General features: G+C 42.8%; 1 protein-coding gene across 2 annotated transcripts in view; it reads right to left on the bottom strand.

The window, feature by feature from the left end:
• LOC125979042 (protocadherin-15) overlaps positions 1-22,089 on the bottom strand; it is a 106,365-nt gene that overhangs the window by 19,749 nt on the left and 64,527 nt on the right. For both annotated transcript variants that reach the window (XM_049737083.2, XM_068652471.1), the window contains 7 exons: positions 21,958-22,051; positions 19,880-20,008; positions 15,837-16,142; positions 14,535-14,765; positions 13,486-13,602; positions 10,135-10,275; positions 9,769-9,881 (listed from right to left, as the gene is read on the bottom strand). In XM_049737083.2, the coding sequence (XP_049593040.1) occupies positions 9,769-9,881; positions 10,135-10,275; positions 13,486-13,602; positions 14,535-14,765; positions 15,837-16,142; positions 19,880-20,008; positions 21,958-22,051 (1,131 nt within the window). The remainder of the gene's footprint in view (positions 1-9,768; positions 9,882-10,134; positions 10,276-13,485; positions 13,603-14,534; positions 14,766-15,836; positions 16,143-19,879; positions 20,009-21,957; positions 22,052-22,089) is intronic.

The following is a 22,089-nucleotide window of genomic DNA, read 5'->3' as shown; positions in this document are numbered from 1 at the left end:
TCCTTGTCACATCTTGTATTGAATGTAAGTTTACTTTTGTACAACTGCAACATATTTTCTGGATATGAAAGTAAATTTGAGTATAATTTTTTTAACAATTTTAGTGTTTTGTCCAATATAGTACAGTATAACATTAGTTATAAGATAGTTAGTTTGAGGACAACAATTAGCGCTTAGCATCCTTAGCATCTGATTTACATAATTTATGTTTAACACAACTTCCACACCGTCGAAAGAGATGGCGAGGGAAGTCAGACGTATATAGAAAATGTGATAATTTGAATTGAATACATCAAAATGATTTTGATCAGTCAAGCAATTTAAATTGTGAGGGCACATTTAATCACAGTCATGTCTAGGCTTATTTCTAACGTCATCTCATCATGTCAAGGCAACATTCATAAAGCGTCTACCATCATCACAGGAGATCGTGTCACCGCTTCCTGTCCCTGGACGCCAACCCAAGCGGCAATTACTCAGCGACAAGGCCCGGCGGAGCAACGAGCGGGAAATGGAAGTCGTTTATATTAGCCAAACAGCACATTATTCACATGCCAATAGCGGCGCAATACATTCTGCCCGCACATCAATATCAGTCATTTGCCAGCACGGGGTGATCCAAACTGTCTGCTGTATGATTCTTCTGGGCCTTTCGCATTATTCACTGCCGTGTCCTTGCAGGGGGTTCGCCTCTCTGAGTCTCCAGGATGGATAGATTGTTTTCCAACTTTTGTGATGACTTTCTTTTTGTTATGAAAACTAGGTATACACACATTGCGGCTGTTCCACTTGCCAACTGTCTAAAAGACGACGTTTTGTACTTGGCTGAGCACCACAGAAAAATCATTTATGTACTTTTTTTTTAACACCTGTGTCTTTTTTCTGTACACCGTATTCCTTTTAGTTGGAAATTGGTTTTCGGTGAAGCCTTGCGTAAACGCCCAAGCGGTAAAATAATCAACCCTGAGCGCAAAATCGAGATGACGATCATTCATTCAGCGTAACGTGTTGGTTAAATCTGGAAACACGAGACATTGTGTGGCAGCACAAAAGAGTTTGTCTGTTATGGTTTGGTCAAAAAATTAAGAACACATGCAAAACACTTGGGTTGAAATTCCGCCATTTTGCATGGGACTCAAAAAATATCTTTTGTGACCCCCGCTAAAACTTTTTGTGGTGTGATTGGATCACTAACTGATCAATAAACTGGTCAATTTCACACTTGACAATTGGAGAGACACTCTGGACGTGCTACTATTAACAATCCAAAAGTCTATTTTCCACATTATGTGGCATCTCAAACTTCTAACGCACCGTTTGAATAACAGAATCGAAACGAGCGGTTGAGATGAGAAGACACAAATCAGTGGCACGACGAGGTGTCGGAGCGGCGAGACGACGTGATGGGCTGGAATCAGCACTTGAGGCACACACGCCGCCCGCATGGCCGCCGCCATCGGTGACTATTTATGGCACCTGTAATTTGTGTGTGGTGAGCGGCAACAATCATCTCAGTTGTGTTTGATTACACACCTCGGCGGCTAAAAGTCGAGCCTGGCCATTAGCGGAGTCATCAGGAGAAAAAAAACAACAACTCCTTTTTAAAAGGTTTAGTTATATGTTTGTACTTATTGCTTTTGATTGAGCCGATAATGAATGTGATTTGAAGTCGGGAGCCGAATCGATACAAGAAAATATAAAACTTTTAATTCCGCGTGTGATTTTAAGCCACAGTAGTGAAGAAGTAAATTTCCTTCAATGCTTATTGTGTTTTAAACTCAAGTCCAAGCATCTTCGGCCAAATTATGCAGTGTCGCAGGCGCTCACTCTCCATCCGTCTTTGACAAAGCAGCGTGGCGGCGAGGTGACAATTAAATCGTTTTTGGTGGCTGCTACCTGATTGATCGGAGTTAAAAATAACCGTGTTTGGTAAAGTGCACCGGGGATTCGCTCGAGGAGAGCGCGAGTCTCGCTCAAATGTCTCACAGCATTTCTTCGACGCGATACTCTCCTGCGTCATGTTTTTGAAGGCAGTCAAATTGGGTAAAAGTAGGGAGCTTTAACAAAGGCCGAGATTAGATGGGCAGCCGCCGTGCTCGCTTTAGATTGCTTGGCTGGGGGAGCCGATGACAAACGTGTTCCCAGAATCTCTCGGCGGGAAGCGTTCTCATCATCGCGGCAACACAATATAATCTCCAGAGCGAGGGGTGCTGACCAAATGACACTTTCTTACCCCATTTGCTCTTCTTTGACAGGATATGAGAAGCGTATAGCGAGCCTTGGTGTGCTACCACGGCAAAGCTGTTATCGCATCCTGACAAAGTCGTTTTAAGCTGCGGAGAAATACCAATAGACGGGTCCAGGTATAGAGATTAAGCGAAAGATGTTACATATGTGACAATGGGGGGGATGAGAAAATCATTTGCTGTTGCAGGACAGAAAGCGAGCTGATGTAGACTCGTGTGGAGAGTTTTACTGTCATGAAAATGGTGACACAAAAAAACTGTGGAATTCATTTAAATATTTCCTCAGCAGCAATGCACTGAAGTGCAAAGGAAAAAGAAATCTTTTTTATTATTAATATTCAAGGCCTCAACATTGTATCGACAGAATTAATCTTTAACTGTGAAAAAAGAATTACAAGAAATTGTTTGGATGAATTTACCACTTTAAAAACAACAAAAGAAGAATACTTAACCCCGAAAACTCATACATTTGGTAAGTCATAATAATAGTGTAATATCGGTATTAAATTAAATCAAAATGAGTTGTTTTTGTTCTGGTGGGGCACTTCCCAATGTGCCCCTTAACCACTAAACATGAGTTACGACTGCAATTCCAAAGGCAGACTTCAATATAATTACGCTAGACCCAAGTTAGTTTTCATTGCTTTCATTTTCAAATGAGTAAAAATAAAAATAAGCCACACATACACACCCACCCACTTATTATGTACAGGGAGGGGTAAGACGTGTCAACAGGAGGCAGCAGAGAGTCCCGGTGTCAACGCGACATGCCACGAGAAGCGCGGGCGGCACACAGGTGTCAGCCGGTGCGCCCGCCTCAGGCCCGATGGCGGCGTGACGCTTACGAGACGAGGCAGAGGCGTATAAACTTCGGGGGATGGGGGTGGGGGGGGGGGGGGGGGGGGGGGGTAGTGAGCGTTAGAGTGTCAAGCCTCCCTGCTCCACATCATTGTGCACGTATGGCCTCGCTAATGTGATCCGCCGCGTTGAAGTCATTACGGCAAGAAGCAGCCGATTTCAACGACTGTCGAGCTGCATCGCCGCTAACGGGTTTGTTGTTATGGCAGCCTGCTACGGTGTCATCGCGTTTATTCGGAGAACGAGGGGAAAAAAAGAAAAGATTCCGGCTCATTCAATCAAAACTGACAGCAGAAAGTCATAGAGGAGAAGGTGGGAGGCATGTTTGCACAGCGCCTGCACTCTAGGATGACTACATCTTTGTGATTCCTACGAGAATGTATTTTTTATAGGGAATAACATGAAAATAATTTACGAGAGAGCAATATAGGTTCCTTTGGGAGTTTCATGCATTCTGGGGTCGTGCTCAGAGTGCACGTATCTGAAACCCCGAGAAAAATGTGTTTTTTAATGAGAACAATAGCACTGTAATGTTCTTTGTAAAAGCACAGAATGACATATTAGTATTTTTTTTTTTTTTGCTTCAATTTAACATTGTGCTGCTCCTTGTGAAGCACACATCTTCACCAGCTGGGGGCAGTACAGCACAGCTTTCGAGAGCTACAGTAGAAGGAGCCACAGTCATTCTACGCTGAGGATAAAGAATGTATAATAAATAATAAATATTATACAATGAGGATATACATAATACAAAATGTTCCTCGCACAATTCCATTGCAGCAGAATGCCAGAGCGGCACGAAAGCTACGATTTGCATTTACACGCGATTCATGATGAGGACGCATAATGCTACATCAACAGGAGCGGCGTGAAGCTAACTACGTTACATAAACACGATTATACCAAACGATGAATCCCTAGATTACCTTTTGAGTCAGACCTCGATTGCACGGAGGGGTGTTAATGCAATGATCATGTTTTGTATTTGGAGGAACAATAGGATGTTTGAAATCGAGGAGTAGTCATGGTGTTTTTCTTCATTTGTATTCCCCCGATAGAGGCTTTTAGCAAAACGACTATGGAAAGCTTGTTCGAGCATTTATTCAATATCAGTTCAAGGTCCGTGTGTGGTAGTACAGTCTGCCGCCTCACAAGTGAGACAGTTCAGCACATGAGTAGAATGACGAGGGTACACTTTGGTCCAGGAGGCTACTCGGGCATGACACATGCATGCTAATTGGCTCGAGTCTTGTTGTTAGCGTAGCGCGTTTGTTTTCGAGTAAGCTTTGACAGTAGTGGTGGCGAGAAAATCGTTATAGTTAAGACACATCCATGCACTGGATTTTCTTACGCGTGAGTGGCCCTTAAAGTGAATATCAAGGAAAACAAATAAATGGCTTTATAGCGCCCACGCTACCAATAGCTACGCCACATGCACCTCAATTAGCACATTGACCTTTAAAAAAAAAAAAAAACTGGTGTAGTGTTGGCGCTAATAAAATATTACACTCAATTATGTAGTAATTTCTCATGGCTGGAGGACAAACTGTGGGGGCGGGGCAAAAAGGGGGGCCAGATGATTGAGACTGTGATTGACAGCTGGAAACAGCCAATCCAAACAAGCAGCACCCATTTATTTATTTTAATTTTATATATTTGTGGAACTCTGTCAGAAGCGGCAAAAATAATTCTGACTTTGTTCACAGCTTGATGTCATGGCTCTTAATTACCATGCGCATTAATTTAACTTCATAAAAGATTTTTTTAGCATAATGGCAAGAAAAGAGAAGCTGCAAAAGCAGACAAAAAGGAACATAATTAATTTTGGCCATCTATGCCCTTTTTTTTGGGCTTGAGAACCTGCCGCCACACATTCCGGCCTCCCAAATACATAAAAAGAAGAAGAATGAACATAATTAGAGGAAAATGTAATAATCTTATATATTGATATGTGGGAGTTAGGAGATGAATAATAGAGTAGGTGTGCATAAAATCAATTGGGAATATGATTCTATCACCTTCTCTATCGTATAAATTACTTATTATAGTAAAATATTATTAATTGCCTCTTTGGGTGAGTTAAATGAAGATAAATGCGATACCTCCACAAAACTTGGATGACATCTGTGGTAGCAAACGGAAATGAGTTTTGCTATGTTGTTATAATCCTAGCTATGCATATTTTAGCACAGAATTTGGAATAATTTATGACTGATTTTATTGTGATGAATATTAGTGCAAAAAAAGGTTGCAATTTTGCTGCATGTGCACGAAAAGCAACATACGTCAGCTTTTTAAAGGGGGCATAATCTGGAAAATGGACTTTTTAAATGATTGGATTGGATATGAGTAGTTGGGAGTTCTGGAACATGTAAATCTTTGGACAGCATAGAAGAGAAGCAGAGGGGAAATGAAGGGAGAAATTTGATCAAAATGTAAAAACTGAAAATACATCCCTCAAAAAATTCACATTCTCTATGAAAAAGTAATCAAGGTATCTGCAGGTTTGAGAGAGACTAATTGACGACTTTTCTAAATCGTTTTTTAAGACCATATCGATCATATTTAACTGCCCTCAATCACTAAATGTGGCCAGTAGGCTATAAAACAAGTTTCAATTAGTCCGCAATCATCATAAAAATGTTTTCAAAGTTTTTTTTAAAAGTAGTTTATTGGCTCTGGCAGTTTTAAGACTCTTGAACAACACGTCTGGTTATTTCATATATTACGCAACAACCAGCTCGTCATAAATCTCCTCGTAACTTAAGTTTTTCTAGTTAGCAACAAGCTAATGTTAGTTGTGCTAACGTCATTTGATGAGTTCATAGTTTTGTTGTAACCGCTAAAACACAAAGACAAATTTATTGTAGACCTGTTGATGTGCAGAAGAAAGAAACAAAGCCTTAGCACAGACCTTGATATTTTCAAAAATCTTGAGAAAAGGGCTAATCATTAGCGATTGGATTTTTGCTCCGAAAACTAAAATGGCTGCCGAAAACAACAGTGCTGTGCAGCCCTGTTTGCCCGCACATAACATGGATATCATCATCATTATGAACTACTGAGTCATCCTGGCAAAGTGGAGGAGCGTCCCGGACAGCGATGCAGTGTGACATCGCACAAACAGACACGGCGGAGGCCTGCGCGTTGTTGAGCGGCCGACTAAATCATTTGCCACCTGGAGGCCTCACCCGCGGGGAAAGATTATTCTCTCTATAACAAGCTGAATCCTGCCGGAGGTGTCGCTGACATAAATTGGGCACTCTTCTGGCAACAAAGCTCACAAATGCATTTATATTCAAATACTTTTTTTTTCTATGTTGCTTTACTTTATCGTCCAAAAAAGTGTTAGGTTTGATTTTTGATCTGCACCTTCTTGAGGATTTGTTTCACATGCACATTTGAGAGGCTGAGATCAGAGGATTTGGACTTTTGGAAATAATAAGAAGTGGTACGGCAAAATGTCTTTTCCATTTTGTGTGCAATGAGCTTGCCGGCAAGAATGTTTTACTGGACATTTAATTATCTGCTACTTATGCTCTACTGTCATTCTGTTTTGATTCAACAAGAGTTTTATTTTGTAATTTGGCCACCAAGAGAAGATGCCAGAAAATTGTTTGATTCTTGAGAAACGGCCATCCTCAATTCTGAAATGTTTTCATATACCGTAATTTCCGGACTATAAGCCGCACCGGACTATAAGCCGCACCAGCTAAAATTCAGGGATATTTTAGTTTTTTTCTTACATAAGCCGCACCGGACTATAAGCCGCACGTGCACATGAGTTTTTTACAAAGAAAGACAGTACACAGAAAGCCGTAAAAATCCATAAATACGCCGCGCCGCCATTTAAGCCTCAGGGTTCAAAGTAACCTTCTGAATAAAATGCATTAAAAGTTCACATTCATTACAACTTGTTTTTGGTGAGCAAAATTTCAGAAGAATTGAATTTAAATGCTGATTGATTGGGTTTCAATACAATGCAGATGGTCCAAACAGCGCCACTCTGAGTCACATGGCAGAGTAAGAGAAAGGGTTTAGAGCCCTTTGACGCAGGTAACCTAGTGTGCATTCCTACTAAAGCTCATAATAGTCACAAACAACACAGCCAGAATAAGCAGCAGCCATAGTAGTGTTTTAAAATAGTATTTTTGTTGTTGTTTTCTCTTCAAGATACCGCACAACAGTGGTCCACAACCTTTTTACGAGTGTATAAAAGTGATCAAGTCATCACAAAAATCACGAAAAAAATCTTATATAAGCCGCACCTGACTATAAGCCGCAGGGTTCAAAATTTTGGAAAAAAGCCGCGGCTTATAGTCCGGAAATTACGGTAGTGTCAAAGTGAAGAAATTAAATAAGGCTGCTTTTAAATGGCTACTTGGCCATGCATCAAGCGTGAAATTAAACAGCCAAGTAAATCTTGTCTCGTCTTCCTGTTTCTCAAAACGTGTCTTTCAACAATCACTTGTGCACTTGCGCCCCACAAAATTTAACTTCGGTCAAATTTAATGGTCCCTTTTAAGCCATGTGGTTAAAGTCGCTTTGCGAAGGCCTCGTTCATTTATAGTTTGGACGCAAAATGGTTACTCACAGTTTCCACAAGTTTCAAACAACTCGGAAAAAGTGATGTGACATTCACGACTAAGTTGCCAGCGCGCTGTCAATGCTTTTAGCTCCCCGCCTGGTCGTCATGGCAACAAAAGCCATACTTTGCCACTTAGACAAGATGGACAGAACAAGACTAATTTAAAGCAGAGTGTCACAAGTGGGTGTTAAGTGTTCTATATCCTTTTTATATTTCGACGATGGAATGTTAGTGGCCATTTATGAAGACACCTTTGGATATTTTTTCTCCAATTGTCAAAAGAAAGCTGTGTAATATGATTTTTTTTTTTTTCCAAGCATTCTATCTTACGTAATTCTAGGCCACTATACAGTAATTGTGAAAAAAAACATGTAGACTATATCAAACATGGAAGCAAAAAGGAAAGAACATTAAAAATAATATAGATATATATTTAGATAGACATGGACAAGTACGTTGATATATAAATATATCAAATTTATCCTTGCCTGGATTTGCACGGCGGCCATTTTTTCATTTGTACATGTAAACAAATCGGTGCCATCTCTCCTTAAACAAGCGGCTTTACCTTTGTCTCCTAAAAATCATGACCCGATTAGAAATACCCAGCCACTTGATCGTTCCTTTATGAGCTGCTTCCATAAACAGCTCACGTTGCCATGATCTGAAAAGCGCCGCAACGAACGGCATAAACAGCATCGGGCGCCATATTTTGTAGCCAACAACGACTGGGAGGCTCTCATTTCCCTCTGACAGATGGACGGGAGCGACCGTAAAGCCAGGGCAGAAATCATTAAGCCGGCCAAAACCCAGCAGAGCCGTTTTGATTGCGTGGCCCCGAGCTGCAGGCGTAACTTACCTGATTGCTCATAGAACTTACTGCCTGCCGCCGTGCTGACAGACGTGAGGCTTCTCTGGACATTTACACAGCGATTTGTGGTTCTCTTTGGGCAGAAATCGCTCGGGTGAGGGATGAGCCGGCTCTCAAAAGAGCGAGCAGATTGGACACCCTCAGCAGGAGAGACGGGAGAAGCTCCTGCAACCTGGCCAATGCTTTTCATGGCTCATCATTTGCAGCCGGGGCCAGCTGCCGACGCCGCTCGCCATTGTTTAAGCCCGCGGTGGACCACCCCGGCGGACTCGCTAGCTACTGGACTCGACCATTGAACTCATTCTCTGCCATATGAAAATATGACGTCTATAGCCGTCACTGGTACTGAATGTGTTCAAATGTTGATCGATGATGCTGCTGAAAAAATATTGTCGAACTTGTCATGTCATTCACGGTGTACCTAATGTAGCGACTGTTAACCGTACAGCAAATCCACCAAACGAGCATATTTGTGCACAACTCCGTCACGGCGCTGACAGCCGTGTCACGTCTCGGTCCGCCTTGACGAGGCTTAATAACACGTCAAATTCAGTTACGCCGGCTCGTCTGCCTGCGCTGATTGACACGCCAGCCTGTAAATCAATCCACTTAAAACAGCGCCCCCATTCAACCCCACCGGAGCCAACTTTGCCATACGCCCTGCGGTGCCTGGGCCGATTGGGAATTCACCTCCGACAGGTGCCGACTGCGAGTATGCAAGGCGGTAGATTACAAGCCGTCAAAACCGGCGCTGGCACATAACGAGCGCGTTCTTCAAAGCCGCTTCAGATGGAGTGTTAATAATCCATGCGTGGGTTTAATTATAAATCAGTGCGCGGCGGACTCCTCCTGAGTCGCTGCAACATCAGCCTTTTGTCGGACCGCGCTTGGACGTGCGAGACTTTCGGAGAAATATAGATGAGTTTGGCCCTTTCTGACAGTTTAATTGTGTCGGCGCTTAAGCTAGCCAAAAAAAGCCTCTTAATAACAATACGGGTAGATAAAATGTGAAAGACCTCACACGGGGAATAAAATTGGCATGTCCGTTTTTACTGCTCTTGGAGAAAGTGGCGATCTCCAATCTTGTTTGGGTCAAACGATATTTTAACCGTCCAAGATTGGAGTTAATTATCGATGGAGGAAATGCTTAAATGTGGCTCGATTGTCTCCGAAGTGTTAATCATTCCCCACGTTTGAACGCTCACCTGTACTCCTCCTGGGTAAAGATGGGAATGCGGGAAGGCTGAAGGACGGTGATCTCCACCAAGGTGCCGTTGGTCTTCACGGGCTCGCCGTCGTCGAAGGCGATGACAAACAACTGCACGGCAACCACAAACGACACCTTGTTTACAACGGGCCCCGTCGTTGGGTTTACGATACAGAGAGGGGGGACGGTTTCGACATTCTCATTAGAACCAAATGTCATGTTTTGAAACATTTCAAACAACATATAAACAAGATGGGTCACCTTGGGATGATGGCTTTACATTACAAGCTGCCACAGAGAAATGATGTCATCCAATAAACAGATATCACAATTGGTACATTTTCAAGCCGTGGCTTCGCCTCACCTTAAAAGTCAGGCTGGGCTCCTCATTGAGGTTGACCTTGGTGACGATCCTTCCGGTGACTTCTTCCACATCAAAAATGCTCCCGCTGTACGGCGACTTGTCCTGGTCCACTCTGTAGCGTACAAAACTAGCCGGCGTGCCCTAAAAAGCACAAAAAAGGAAAAATTGTAACACAAAGCGCTCCAAAATTGGCTACTCAGTCCAAAATGATTTTGGATTATTGGATTTTTTTCAAATTAAAATACCAAATAATATTCTTGGGGGGGAAAAAAAAGCACCTAAGTACTCAAACGATGAATTTTGCAATTGTCCTCGATTACACTACCTTGCATAAATCATATGTTATTTATGAATTCAAAGTTCTTGACATCAATTTTATTAAAAAATGAGGAAGAGTTCTTTATTAAACTCAGCCCCGCAGTCTCCGGAATAAATCACTGGCATTAATAATTAGTAAGCGCCGCACTAACGGTGACACTTGGATTAAGATTAAATGTGCTTCCTGATTGCTGATCATTTTTATAGTTTTTCTTACCTCGATTTCTTACCCAAGGACAGAAATGATCTTTTAATCATCTTTATTTTTCCCAATCTGATCTGTTGCCAAGGGGACCGGCCAGCTCGGAGGAGACAGTGACGAGAGATAAAACCGCAAGCGTGAACATGTCCCCGAGCGGACTCTTTCTCACCCACGGGGTTAAAAAGAACCTTCATGGGGAATTCTCAGGGGGGATTTGCGGCACAATGAAAAAGTTTTCACAGTGGATAGACAATAAAACTCAAAAATAACATTCGCACCGTATTGTATTGCAAACAAAATGGCCGCCGCATGGCTCTGTAATCTACCAGTAAAATCACTAGCTACTCAAGCTAAAACGAGTTTTTCTTTTTAAGAAAATATATTTTATGAGCCATATAATGAGATGTTTACAAATATCCATCCGTCATTTTTACAGAGGTTGTAGATGTGTCAATGTAGCAGCAGTCAATAACATCAAATGAGTCCAGATGTCTCGAGGATTAAAAAAATTTATGAAAATATATCACTCAGCAGATTGGTGGCTCACTGACAGCCCTTATCAATCACTCAAAAAGCCCTCCCGTCTCGCTTTCCTGTCGGGATAATCATTGCTTATTTACACCTGATTTGATGCAAGATTCCGACGTGTCAACGAGCGTGATGAATCGAAATATATTTCACAACCATGTCACGCTTTACATGCAGGACAAAAAAATAACACACAATTAAATGCAATATGTAGCTGCTCAGAAACTTAAAAAAATATCCATAATAAAATAAAAAGTATTTTATATATTTTTTTCTTTTTTTAAGATTGCTTTTTTCTTTATTTAAATGATTCACAACGCCAGAACGAACATACGTCGTTGCTGAAATTAAAGTCATGACCGCTCAGTACTTCATAAAAACATCCGAGATGGTTTCACATCTGCGGTAATTGAGCGAGTAAAATTCAAAGTGAAGTGCAAAAATAATCAAAGTGACTTATCAGTCGAATGAAACATTTTAAAAACACCACGCAAAAAAAAAATGTCGGGCTCTCCAACAAAACCACAAAGGCTCCATTTTTCCGCCATGTTGTTTCATTTTTGTTTTTCATTCATAAATAACAGCTCTTTTCAAACCCGGCCATGAGAAATAATGCATTCGGGAGCGTTTGTCTGCATGGTAATCTCATTCGGCGTGATGGAGCACTGGATGAAAAAACTTTTCGGCGTCACGAGCGTCAATCCTTCCAAGGTTTAAGACGCATAGATATTTATCTCGCCGCAAAGCTAACGGGGATGTTAGGAACTTTTGACAAAGACGTACAACACCGTCTGGGCCCTGTGATACATGTGTTGCGTTAGGCCTTTGACGGACACTCCGTCAATAAAATTCTTTGAGCCTCGGGTCAATAAGAAAGCGAGTAAGTCCACAGCTGTTAGGAAATCGAATTGGCGTGTCAGTCAAAAGCCCCGCCGTGTGTCACGCCATTCGCGGAAATTATGCTCGAGGGAGGTCGTATTCTCATATCGCAGAAGGTTTTGAAAAGTTTTTTTCAACGGTGGTATGCCTCGGGGCAGAGGCAAGTGGATTTAAATTGAAGGTAAAGTTTATGGAGCCAGGCCCAAAATCTGCTCCGGGGTGAGAAATATCCATTGGACCGAGTAGATCATCACGCTATTTAGATACAAGCTACTAAAAAAAGGTCAGTTTTCCATTTTGGTTGAGTGTGACCTTAATGGGGGCAAGGGGCTGTGAAAAATGAACGCAGGGGCAGCGAGCTATCATCAGTGGGCTGCCGTCGCTCGTCGGTCAGCGTGACCTTTGACTGCCGGCTGAAAGGAGTTGCGAGAGACACCGTCAAAGAAAATAGATGACAGGATGGAACATCAAGTCTCAACAGATTGAAAAAAACAAAAAAAACAATCCAAGTTGCTACACTGGTTGAGTGAGTCATCGTGATAATGAGAACCACTCGACCACCCTCGGCTGGAACCTCCCTGGAGTCAAAGTGCAAAGCCAACTCCACGAGAACCTTCAGGAGCCGCTGATAATAAAAGGAAGTGGAAGCCGAGGCTCCCCAGAACGATGGAAGCAGCGAGGTCAGTGTTTTGAACCTTACACTGAAAAAGTGTTTAAGAAAAGATGCACCTTCTGCGTCTCATGGAAACAACTCGAGTATGAAGGAAGTGTCCAAAAAAAGTAGTCGGAATGACTGACGAAGAACGTAGACACAATCCAATGTTTTGTTAGCGTCGTGCAGACATCTCCATTTTATAACTGATGCGTTCCAGAAGTAAATAGACCAAAGTCATTATCGCTCCACTCCCGAGAGATACTCCACGGATACCGCAGTATGAGGAAAAAAAATAAAAAATGAATAAAGAATGGAACATGTATATTTTCTCAAGTACGTCAGTGTCAAAGGCTAAAGGCTGGTGATTCATGTGAGTCAAAGCGTCGGTGTCGATGCGAGCCGGTGAAGCGGGTAACGTGTGCGGAGCGGGGGGCTGGTGGGGGCAGAAATGAAAGCGTGCGGGAACTTTCAAGAGCGTGGCGTGAAACCGGCGAACAAATGAAAACGTGTGATGTTCAAAGAAGCGACGTGTGGTGAGGAAGCGAGACCTCGCCGAGCCTGTCTTTCATACGGCTTCATTAAAAAGCGCACGTAGGTTGCCGGCTTTGTTGCGCTTCGTATCGACGGCGCACTTGAATTAAAAATAGAGTTGTATCAAAATATCTGTCTGTGTATATACATAAAATGTCGTGTGTTGAAAAAGGGGAATTGTATTTCTTTGTGAAAACTGAAGCCACCCAATTCGGGTCGAGTGCAATGACGTACTCACCGGTGGATCCTGGTCCTTGGCGAACACGGTGGTGATGACCGTCCCCTTCTCGGCGTTGGGCGCCACCATGCCTGTGTACAACGTCTGGCTGAAGACGGGGGAGAAGTCGTTCATATCCTACAAACAAAGTTGTGAATGGACATCACAAATGGAAAATCAGAACAGTAACGCTTCTAGATAGCGATTTGGAGCCGTTAAGGGACTAAGCTAATGTTGCTAACGTCCATTAGCGCTTGGCTCATTTGTTCTTTATGACTGTACAACTTTGGATTGTACAGTCTGTAAATGTATTAATGGTGAGTTTAGATGACTAAATATCGTGCTGTGGGGGAGGAAAAAAAAATTCCTTGGCAAGAAAAGTGAGTTCATATTAGGCCACTAGAGGCAACAACCTACGCTGCTTTCTTGACATGACAATTCCCTCATCCACAGGGCATGCAAACTTCTCCAACTAACAAGCTGCTTGTTAATAATCCACAACAGGACAGTGTTGAACTTTGTCTCGATAACCTTGAAATGGCTAAAAAAATATACCCCGGGCTGCTCTTCCTTTCACATTAGCGTGTTGTTATTTTCCAATTGTGCCAGAGTCTTGGGTCCTCCAGGAGAACACGACCATCGTTTTTTTTGGTGTGATCACCATTGCGGATTAAAGACGTTTGATTCTGATGCCGAGGACACGCGGGACAATGTACGCCGCAGAGCATCCTCAAAATGAGACGACAACAAAACAAGAGGAAATCAAACGCTCGATACTTCAAATAGTTAATAAAAAAATGTAATCGTTAAAAATTTAACAGCTAGAATTTTCAAAAAGCCGACTGTAGCGGACTGCTTTTGTCGACCGAACGCAGGTGCTGGGTGTCACGTCCTTATCAAAGGACACACGTCTTCCGTTCAAAACAATTTCAGCTGCGGTTCTTTTTTTAAAAGTGGTCAATAACTCAAGTGAAGTGAGTTGAGTTGGCTTCTGGACCTCGGGGTGAAAGAGATGACACGGTGCTGAGAGCTTGTGGCGGGGGTGAACGTCAAGGGGGGGGGATTCTTACCGTGATCCGCACCGTGACGGTAGCCTGCCCCGGGGCCGTGACGCCTCCCTGGTCGACCGCTTCCACTTGAAACGTGTACGACGCTCCCGTTCCCATCACTGCCAGATCCTCAAAGTCCAGAGTCTGTAGCACGGCTAACTCCCCGGTGATTCGGTTCAAGGAGAAGAGCCGGCGGGCCGATTCCGACTTGATCCGGTAGGTGACGTTGGAGAAGAGGTCAGAATCCGTAGCCTGGGATAAAAAAACAAACCCTGAAGAGTTCAAGCACACGAACATGAAACGCTTGCAGTTCTGCTTTGTTCCTTCGGAGGCGGTATTGCGTCACTACCGTGGCATGAAGGAATTGTCGAGCGCCTTTCTCAAGGGGTTGGCAAGCCAGTGTTACTCACTGATATGCTTGAGGGCTTTCTACACTCACAGAAGCTCCACTTACATTATATAACGCTACCACACGTTCTGCTGTACTGGTAATGCGGCACGGGATCCGATCGTGGTAAGGAAACCAATACTCGATTGAAAGGTGACATATTTTAAATGGAGAGGAGTTAAAAAAATTAAAAATATTTATTTGATTCTGGCTTCCTTGTTTTTTATAAACCCATGGGTCATTATACATTTTAATGATAGTCATAATGGTGGTCCATAGAGGGTCAAAGATTTTTTGAGGTGGTACTTGGTGTGTAAAGTTTGAGAGCCACCTATCTATAATCATTTATAGATGTCTAAAATGGGGTTCAAGTAAAGGGCGTCGTGTTTCAGAGTGCACATTTTGGACGTACTATATGCATAAACAACGAACGTGATGCTATTTTATGGACGACTACATTTTGTAGGGTAATACATTCGGATTCGATTATACCATGGAGTAAAGATTACTGCGTATCGGTACTCGCGGGATGAAATTATCTCTCGTAAACGTATGAATCATTTGCAATAACACGCAGATATGTATGCATGCGTGAGCCCTTTATGGATTCCGTTGAAATATGTGTCCTTGGAGATAACATCCAATCTAATTGTCTTGTGATCACTGCGAGTGTCCACTTTCAGTTGAGGCGGATGAATGTCACTCACTCACTCAACCCTTCGCCCTTCGCTTTCTCTCCTTTTACTTCCTACCGCTGCGGAAATTGTCGCTTACAATGTGCCAGCAATTACTCATTCCTCCACTCCGTTTGCTTTGCATATTTGACGTTTCCTTTCGTGTGCCGAGGGGCGGCGGGGGGCGCAGTGACATTTGACAGAGGAGACAATCTAAAGACAGAGTCCGCTAAACTATCGATATGTATCATGAGTACTCACGCTGAGCGTCAGGATGACGGTTCCGACCGGGCTGTTCTCGGGCACGTTGACCACATACGTGGGCTGCGAGAACACCGGGCTGTTGTCGTCGATATCCGTCACCTGCACCGTCAGGGTCAAGGTGGTGCGCCGGGGGTCCACGGCCCCGTCGGACGCTTCGATCACCAGATCGTAGCTGCTCTTGAGCTCGCGATCGAGCGGTACCCGAGTGTAGATGCTGCCGTTGGAGGTGATTACGAATAAGGCGGGATGATTGACGACACGGTAGCTCACTTGGCCGTTAGCCCCCGCGTCTGGATCTGTGGCCTGCGGGGGATCAAGGACAGAAGGGCTCGGTTGTAAAGAAGATGAGATATTACCTTTGTGTGCTGGCTACACGAATACTTTTAGCTGGGAATTACATGATCTACTAGCATGTGAAAACCGCAGCCTTTTTAGTTCCGCTGAAATGAAGTCAGCCTCAAGTGGGAATACTTTCAAATCCAGATTTGAATTTATACTGTGTTATTGAAGTCTTACATAATATTTTCAAAATTTCTTGCACTGTAATAACATTTTTGCAAGCTATCTTTTGATGACATGAATAAAGCTGCCGTGCTTTGCTAGCAGTCAATGACGCAATTTTTGTAAGCTATCTTTTATTTCTCTTTTTTTAGACGTCTTTTATTCTTTTGTTTGTAAATGCTTTGAAATATTTTACTTTCTATAAGCTCAACTTTGTGTATGACGAGACACGAATAAAGCCGCCGTGCCTTGCTAGCTGTCAATAACGCAATGCCATTAGCATGCTAAAGCCCTGGGATGAAAAATACATCAAAAGTCATAAATAACCTCATTTCCCTCCTGACCCGGCAGACGTAAACTGTGAGTAAGACTATTTACATCGGCAATAATAGCGCTAGGCGCTAAATATTCACGGCGAATGAGGAGCACATTTCAAAAGTGAAGGCGTTTTGCCTGGAGGCTGACAGCAGCTGTTTTGTGTTTGATCTGATCCAGAACACGATCCATTAGAGCCGGGCTTTTCATTCTAACACCTTGCATATTTACTCAGCCCGTAGACGCCGGTTGAAACAAGGCTGGCGCAATTGAGGCTCACATCTTTGTCGTCACTTGGGAAACGCGAGTGAGTCCTTGTGATGAATTGGCCGCCGGTTCAAAAGGCCAACGTGCACGGGTTTGTCACCACAAAGGATGTCTTTTGAATGAACCTCGGGAGGGAAAAAATATTCTATTCTCCCAGTCGAGAGCGATAAATAGTCATTCACGTTCGACCTTTCACAATTTTTTTCCTGATTTTTGCTTAATTTTGACTGAATGACATTTTTGGGGAGTTTTTATCCAAAGCCAATATTTCACCATCGCAATCGTGGTACGTTAAATGTTCCTCAAATGTCTTCAACATAAGCTGAAAGTCGACACTAATGTTGGCTCAACTGATTAGTCCATGCAATCCTTCATGTGAAGCTTATTTAAGGTTTGAAGCACGTAAATATGTGACAAAGATTCAAAGAAATGGTGTGCTTCATCTACAAGCTGGATAGTTTTGCTCGCTTGAGGGCATCAAATTGGACAGCGACTTCCTGGATGTTCAAGCCTGAATGTCGTCATTAATATTCATACATCATTCACTGGGAAATTAAAAGCCAATTTCGTAATGATAAAAAAAATATACAATCCTGGAACAGGACCAATATTTAATCGTTTTTTTCTTGGCCTGTGCATGACGTTTTAAGGAATGTTACTGAGGATTTTTTTCTGCTCAAATAAACAAACGGTAACGAAGCAGATAATTAACATTGATCAAATTATACCAAATTATTAATACGGGGTATATGAAAGTTTTTTTAGACGGGTCTGGAACGGATTAATGACATTTCTATTCATTTCAGTGGGGAAAGTGGATTTGAGATACGAGTGCTTTTAGTTATGAGCCTGTCAATAAAATTAAGACAGCGCAGTCAGCAAATGGCGCACATTTGGCTCACGATTTGACTCCTAAGATTCTCCGGGACGAGACCAACTGCTTTAATAGTCTTAATCAGGCATGTTTTTATGCACAAAGCAATTAAGCGTATAAAAAAAAAATATATAAAAAGAGCCCGGTAGTTAAAAACTGAGTGTATGACCACCTTGACGCATTGTAAAGTTTTAGGACATGCCGTTTAATGTTCCCCAGATTTTAGCATCAGCGTTTTATTTGAACTATACTTTTTTTATATGTCTTCTTATGGAAAGTGTGCCCTTGGTGAACAACTGCACAGGGGGAACACAAAGCCTCCATTCTTGACTTTCTATACAGAAGTGGATTGAGTGACTGCTTTGAAGTAATTACTCAAAATGGCCAAGCTCATTTTCGTGTCCAGCAGCGCTGCCATGGACAATATAAAAAGATCTCTTGATCAAGCTCATCTCCAACCTCTGCAATACCGTGTCTTTAGAATTAATGTACTTTGCTTTGTAGTCCTGAAAAGGCCGAGCACGGAAAACTGAAGGGACGACGGGATTCGGGCGCTCGGAGAGGTAAAAGGCAACTCGGCTTTGTGAACTAGGATTTGCAGGTAGATTAGTATGTTCAAATAAGAAATGCACAAATAATTACATTTGCGCCGAAAAGACCGAGTCAACTCTCGTTTCAAGTTACATTTCAAAGAGGTTTAGCAAAATAACGGCTTTAATTGTGGCTCTCGCCGACGTTGCTTTTGTCTTCAATATGCGAGACGCGTTCGCCATTGGCGGGACATCAATCGACTGACTAGGCCATGAAACAATACTTCATTTCTTTGTCTTCAAAAAGTCGGTCTTGCTTTCATCCAAGTATTCAAAAAATAATTGTATAAATTAAAATTGTTTCATTCTTTTGCCGGAAAACTTTTGAGCCCCTGAAAATTGAGGCTTATACTGCATAAAATTGATTAATTAAAAAATAGTGCACATCAATTTTAAATACAAATTACAAATGCACCTTTCTTATAGATTAAATGCAAATGTATTTCCAAGTTAAATACAACTGAACTGTACTTGGGCAGTGATTCCTCTTAAACGTACCACTAGAGGGCGCCCACATTCCGAAACAGTGCAAAGCGTCCAATCCAAATCAGTCTGGGAGGGAAAATTCCTCAACCCACACCACAAGATAATGGCTCAGGAGACATCCAACAATCAGGCATTTATTGACTCCGATTGAAAGGGAGGGAAAAAAAAAAAATTACCCGAATTTCGCCTAATGGTTGGTATTTCCGCACCTCACTTGAGGGACTCTTATTATTTATTTTATTATTTACAGGGACTGTATTGTTACGAGTCCGAAACAATTGAACCCAGCGGAGAGTCTGCCAGGGCCACAAACAAAAAGCATGGCAACAACCCAGCTCGAATAATGACTCGGCCATTCAGCGCTATTCTAATTGAAGGCAGATAACCTCAGTGATGGCGCTCGTCTTTTTATCGATTTATCCGAACATGTGTTCCGTGTAAAGGGCAAGTGCTGACATCAGCAGGTGAGTATATTAACTTGGCTCTCAGGTGATGCTTTGCTCGCTGTGTTGAGTTAATGCTTAGTAGTTGGTCTTTTTTTTTTTCCATGGTGTTCATCGTTAACTAGCTTTTCTCATAATTGTAACAATTTTTTTACCCATACACTAATTACACCATACAAACATATTCAATAATATCAAAATAAGGTCAGGTTGAATATGAACATCAAAGAGACTATACATTAGATGAAATTATCCGTTTCACTATTCATCAGTTTAAGATTAATCCTCCATTTATATGCAAAGCGGGGCAGTGACTGTCGAGGAAGAAGGGCAATAAAACCAAGACCAATTGATTTTATTGCGGTATCGACAATTACGCGGCTATAGACGTTAATTCTCATGTAGAATTTCATGGTTTTAATATTAGCTCAGGGACGATTCATTTGAACCGCTAATAACGAGGTCATCGTGATCAACGGTGATGATTAAGTCCAATTCAAGCAATGAAAATGAAATAAGAGGCACCAAAGAACAAAACGAGGGAGTAAACGGGAAAAAAATTACCTTGACTTGTCCAACAAATAAATTGGCCTTCTCTTCTTGGACGGTGAAGTTTGTGGGGGCGGCGGGGTCAAACTCAGGGTCGTTGTCGTTGACATCCGTCACAATTATGTCAACTGTTGTTGTTGATGTCTAAGAGGGAGGGGGGGGGGGGGGCACAGATCCACATTTGCATTCGTTTGAAGAGAAGAAACAAAAACGGACAATTTGAAGAAAATGTTGCTATTTTTGTGTAATGTTGTTTTGTACCTTAACATATACAATCAATGAAGCCGCCTTTCCTTGTCTTTTTACATTCCGCAAATTCATGCATCACTTTCACCATCTGTAAATGGCTGCCTGGCAACTGCATCACCGCAGAAACCGCGGCAGTCTTGGGCGAAAAATGACTGACAGGAAACAAAGCCGTATGCTAATCACGGAATAAACGCTCCTCCGTCTTGGAGGGAATCTCGAGAAGTGGGAGTGGTCGGCCCCAGCTGCCGTTCCCACCGGAGCCGTTTGAAGTTTACCCCGGCGCTTGAGCCGAGTCCATCCCAGAGGAAACGATCTAGTTCTTCTATCTCGCCGCCCTCGCGGGGATTCGCGCAATTGTTGTTTGCTTTGTTCAGGCGTAATTACAGACGTTCACACGGGAGCTGACACGCTGGAACGCGTCGCGCGCGAGGCCGGCTTGACGACGGGATGCAATACCGGGGGTATCTTTAACCACAGTGTGCCGGTGACAGGCTCTATTTATTTTTCACTTTGCACAAGAGCCAATTAGTGTCAACGCCCTGGTGCGAAATTTCTCAACAAAAGCCGTAAGAGCCGAGAGCCTGATTAACGAGCGGCTATTATTTATTTCAAATCAAACTCCGTGGTATCTGAAAGGTGACAAGCCTGACCGGAAAGCCGTGGATAAGATCATGCTGTTCGGACTCATGTCGTGAGGGCAAAAAAATGTTATCCCTCCTGATGTTTGAGCCCGCGAGGTGGGTTGGGATCACAGACTTCACACTCGGGAATACTGATTTGGGGAATTGGTCACAGGGACTCGAGCTGGGGCAACTTGTGATTTTAACTGGCTAATAAAGTTTGTAATTTCCCTCTTATGTCACAAAACGATTTGAATTCTAAAAATTTCAGGGTCACTTCACCCTCTTAGCTTCGGTAGGCCAGACCTCCCCCGTCTTCCTCCAGCTCCACTTGAAGAACTCGAAGGGCACTTACAGCGTGTCCCACGTCTACTCTTCTGATTCTCAAGTGACCGAGCTCACCTCTCGACCTTTAAATTCGGGCACCCACACCTTGCAAAGGAAACTCATTTCCTGCTCTCGTATCCGAAAACCTTCCGGTTTAAGACCAATTTGTTAAACTCGGCGACAGTCTGTGTCATGATAGGTTACCATGGTTACCGCAATCCAAAGCTAATTACCATTTAAAACCCAGAGTTTCCGTCCCTCTCAACTTCGGTGCATATTTTTGATCTTTTGTTTCCGACCTTCCCCGCAGTACTTTGTCTCGCAGATGACGCGCTCCCTTCGCCCCCTTCCTCGTTTAGCTCCCCTCCTGTTGTGACATCTTTTCATCGCGCCGCTGACATTTGGCACACCTGAGTCACGCGGCAATTTATTTTGTGCCTCAGATGCTTCCCTCTTCAGCGCCTCGTTCGAAAAACTGGCAAAACTTAGGTAAAGGTTATTGCCTCATACAATCTCTCCATCTCGAGTGAGATGAATAGCCCCGTTGCCTCCCGATCACTTCCTACACTCTTCCTGCAAAAAAAAAAAAATCTATTCATCATCACTCAGTCCCAGGGAATAAAGAGATGCTTCAGATCAGACTCAACAAAGGAGGAGACCACATTTCCCTTCGGTGTGGAATGGAGACAGCTGACCAAAGTTGGTCTGCTGAGATGACGTCTAATTAAATTAAGATGGTTTATTTGATGATCAGTAGGAAGCAGAGAAACTTGTCTTAAGGGGGAAACTATCTGAGGGTTGCGGGATTACAGAGAATTATTTGAGGTGGCTTATATGTTTTTGGTGTATTAGATCATCACTGAGTTTTAGGGCGACGGCGGCAATAAAGCAGCTTACCCCTCCAGGGTTACCATCCGAGGCAGTGACGAGCAGACGGTAGCGATCGTTGGTTTCTCTGTCCAGCGATTTTTTCAAGATGAGAAGACCGATCCTGTGGAGGAAATTCAAATATTGAAAGCAGCACATTTA

This window comes from Syngnathus scovelli, chromosome 12 (assembly GCF_024217435.2).
Source record: "Syngnathus scovelli strain Florida chromosome 12, RoL_Ssco_1.2, whole genome shotgun sequence".
NCBI lineage: Eukaryota > Metazoa > Chordata > Actinopteri > Syngnathiformes > Syngnathidae > Syngnathus > Syngnathus scovelli.
The sequence above is the reverse complement of the archived record's forward strand: the minus strand, read 5'-3'. Positions and strand labels throughout refer to the sequence as shown.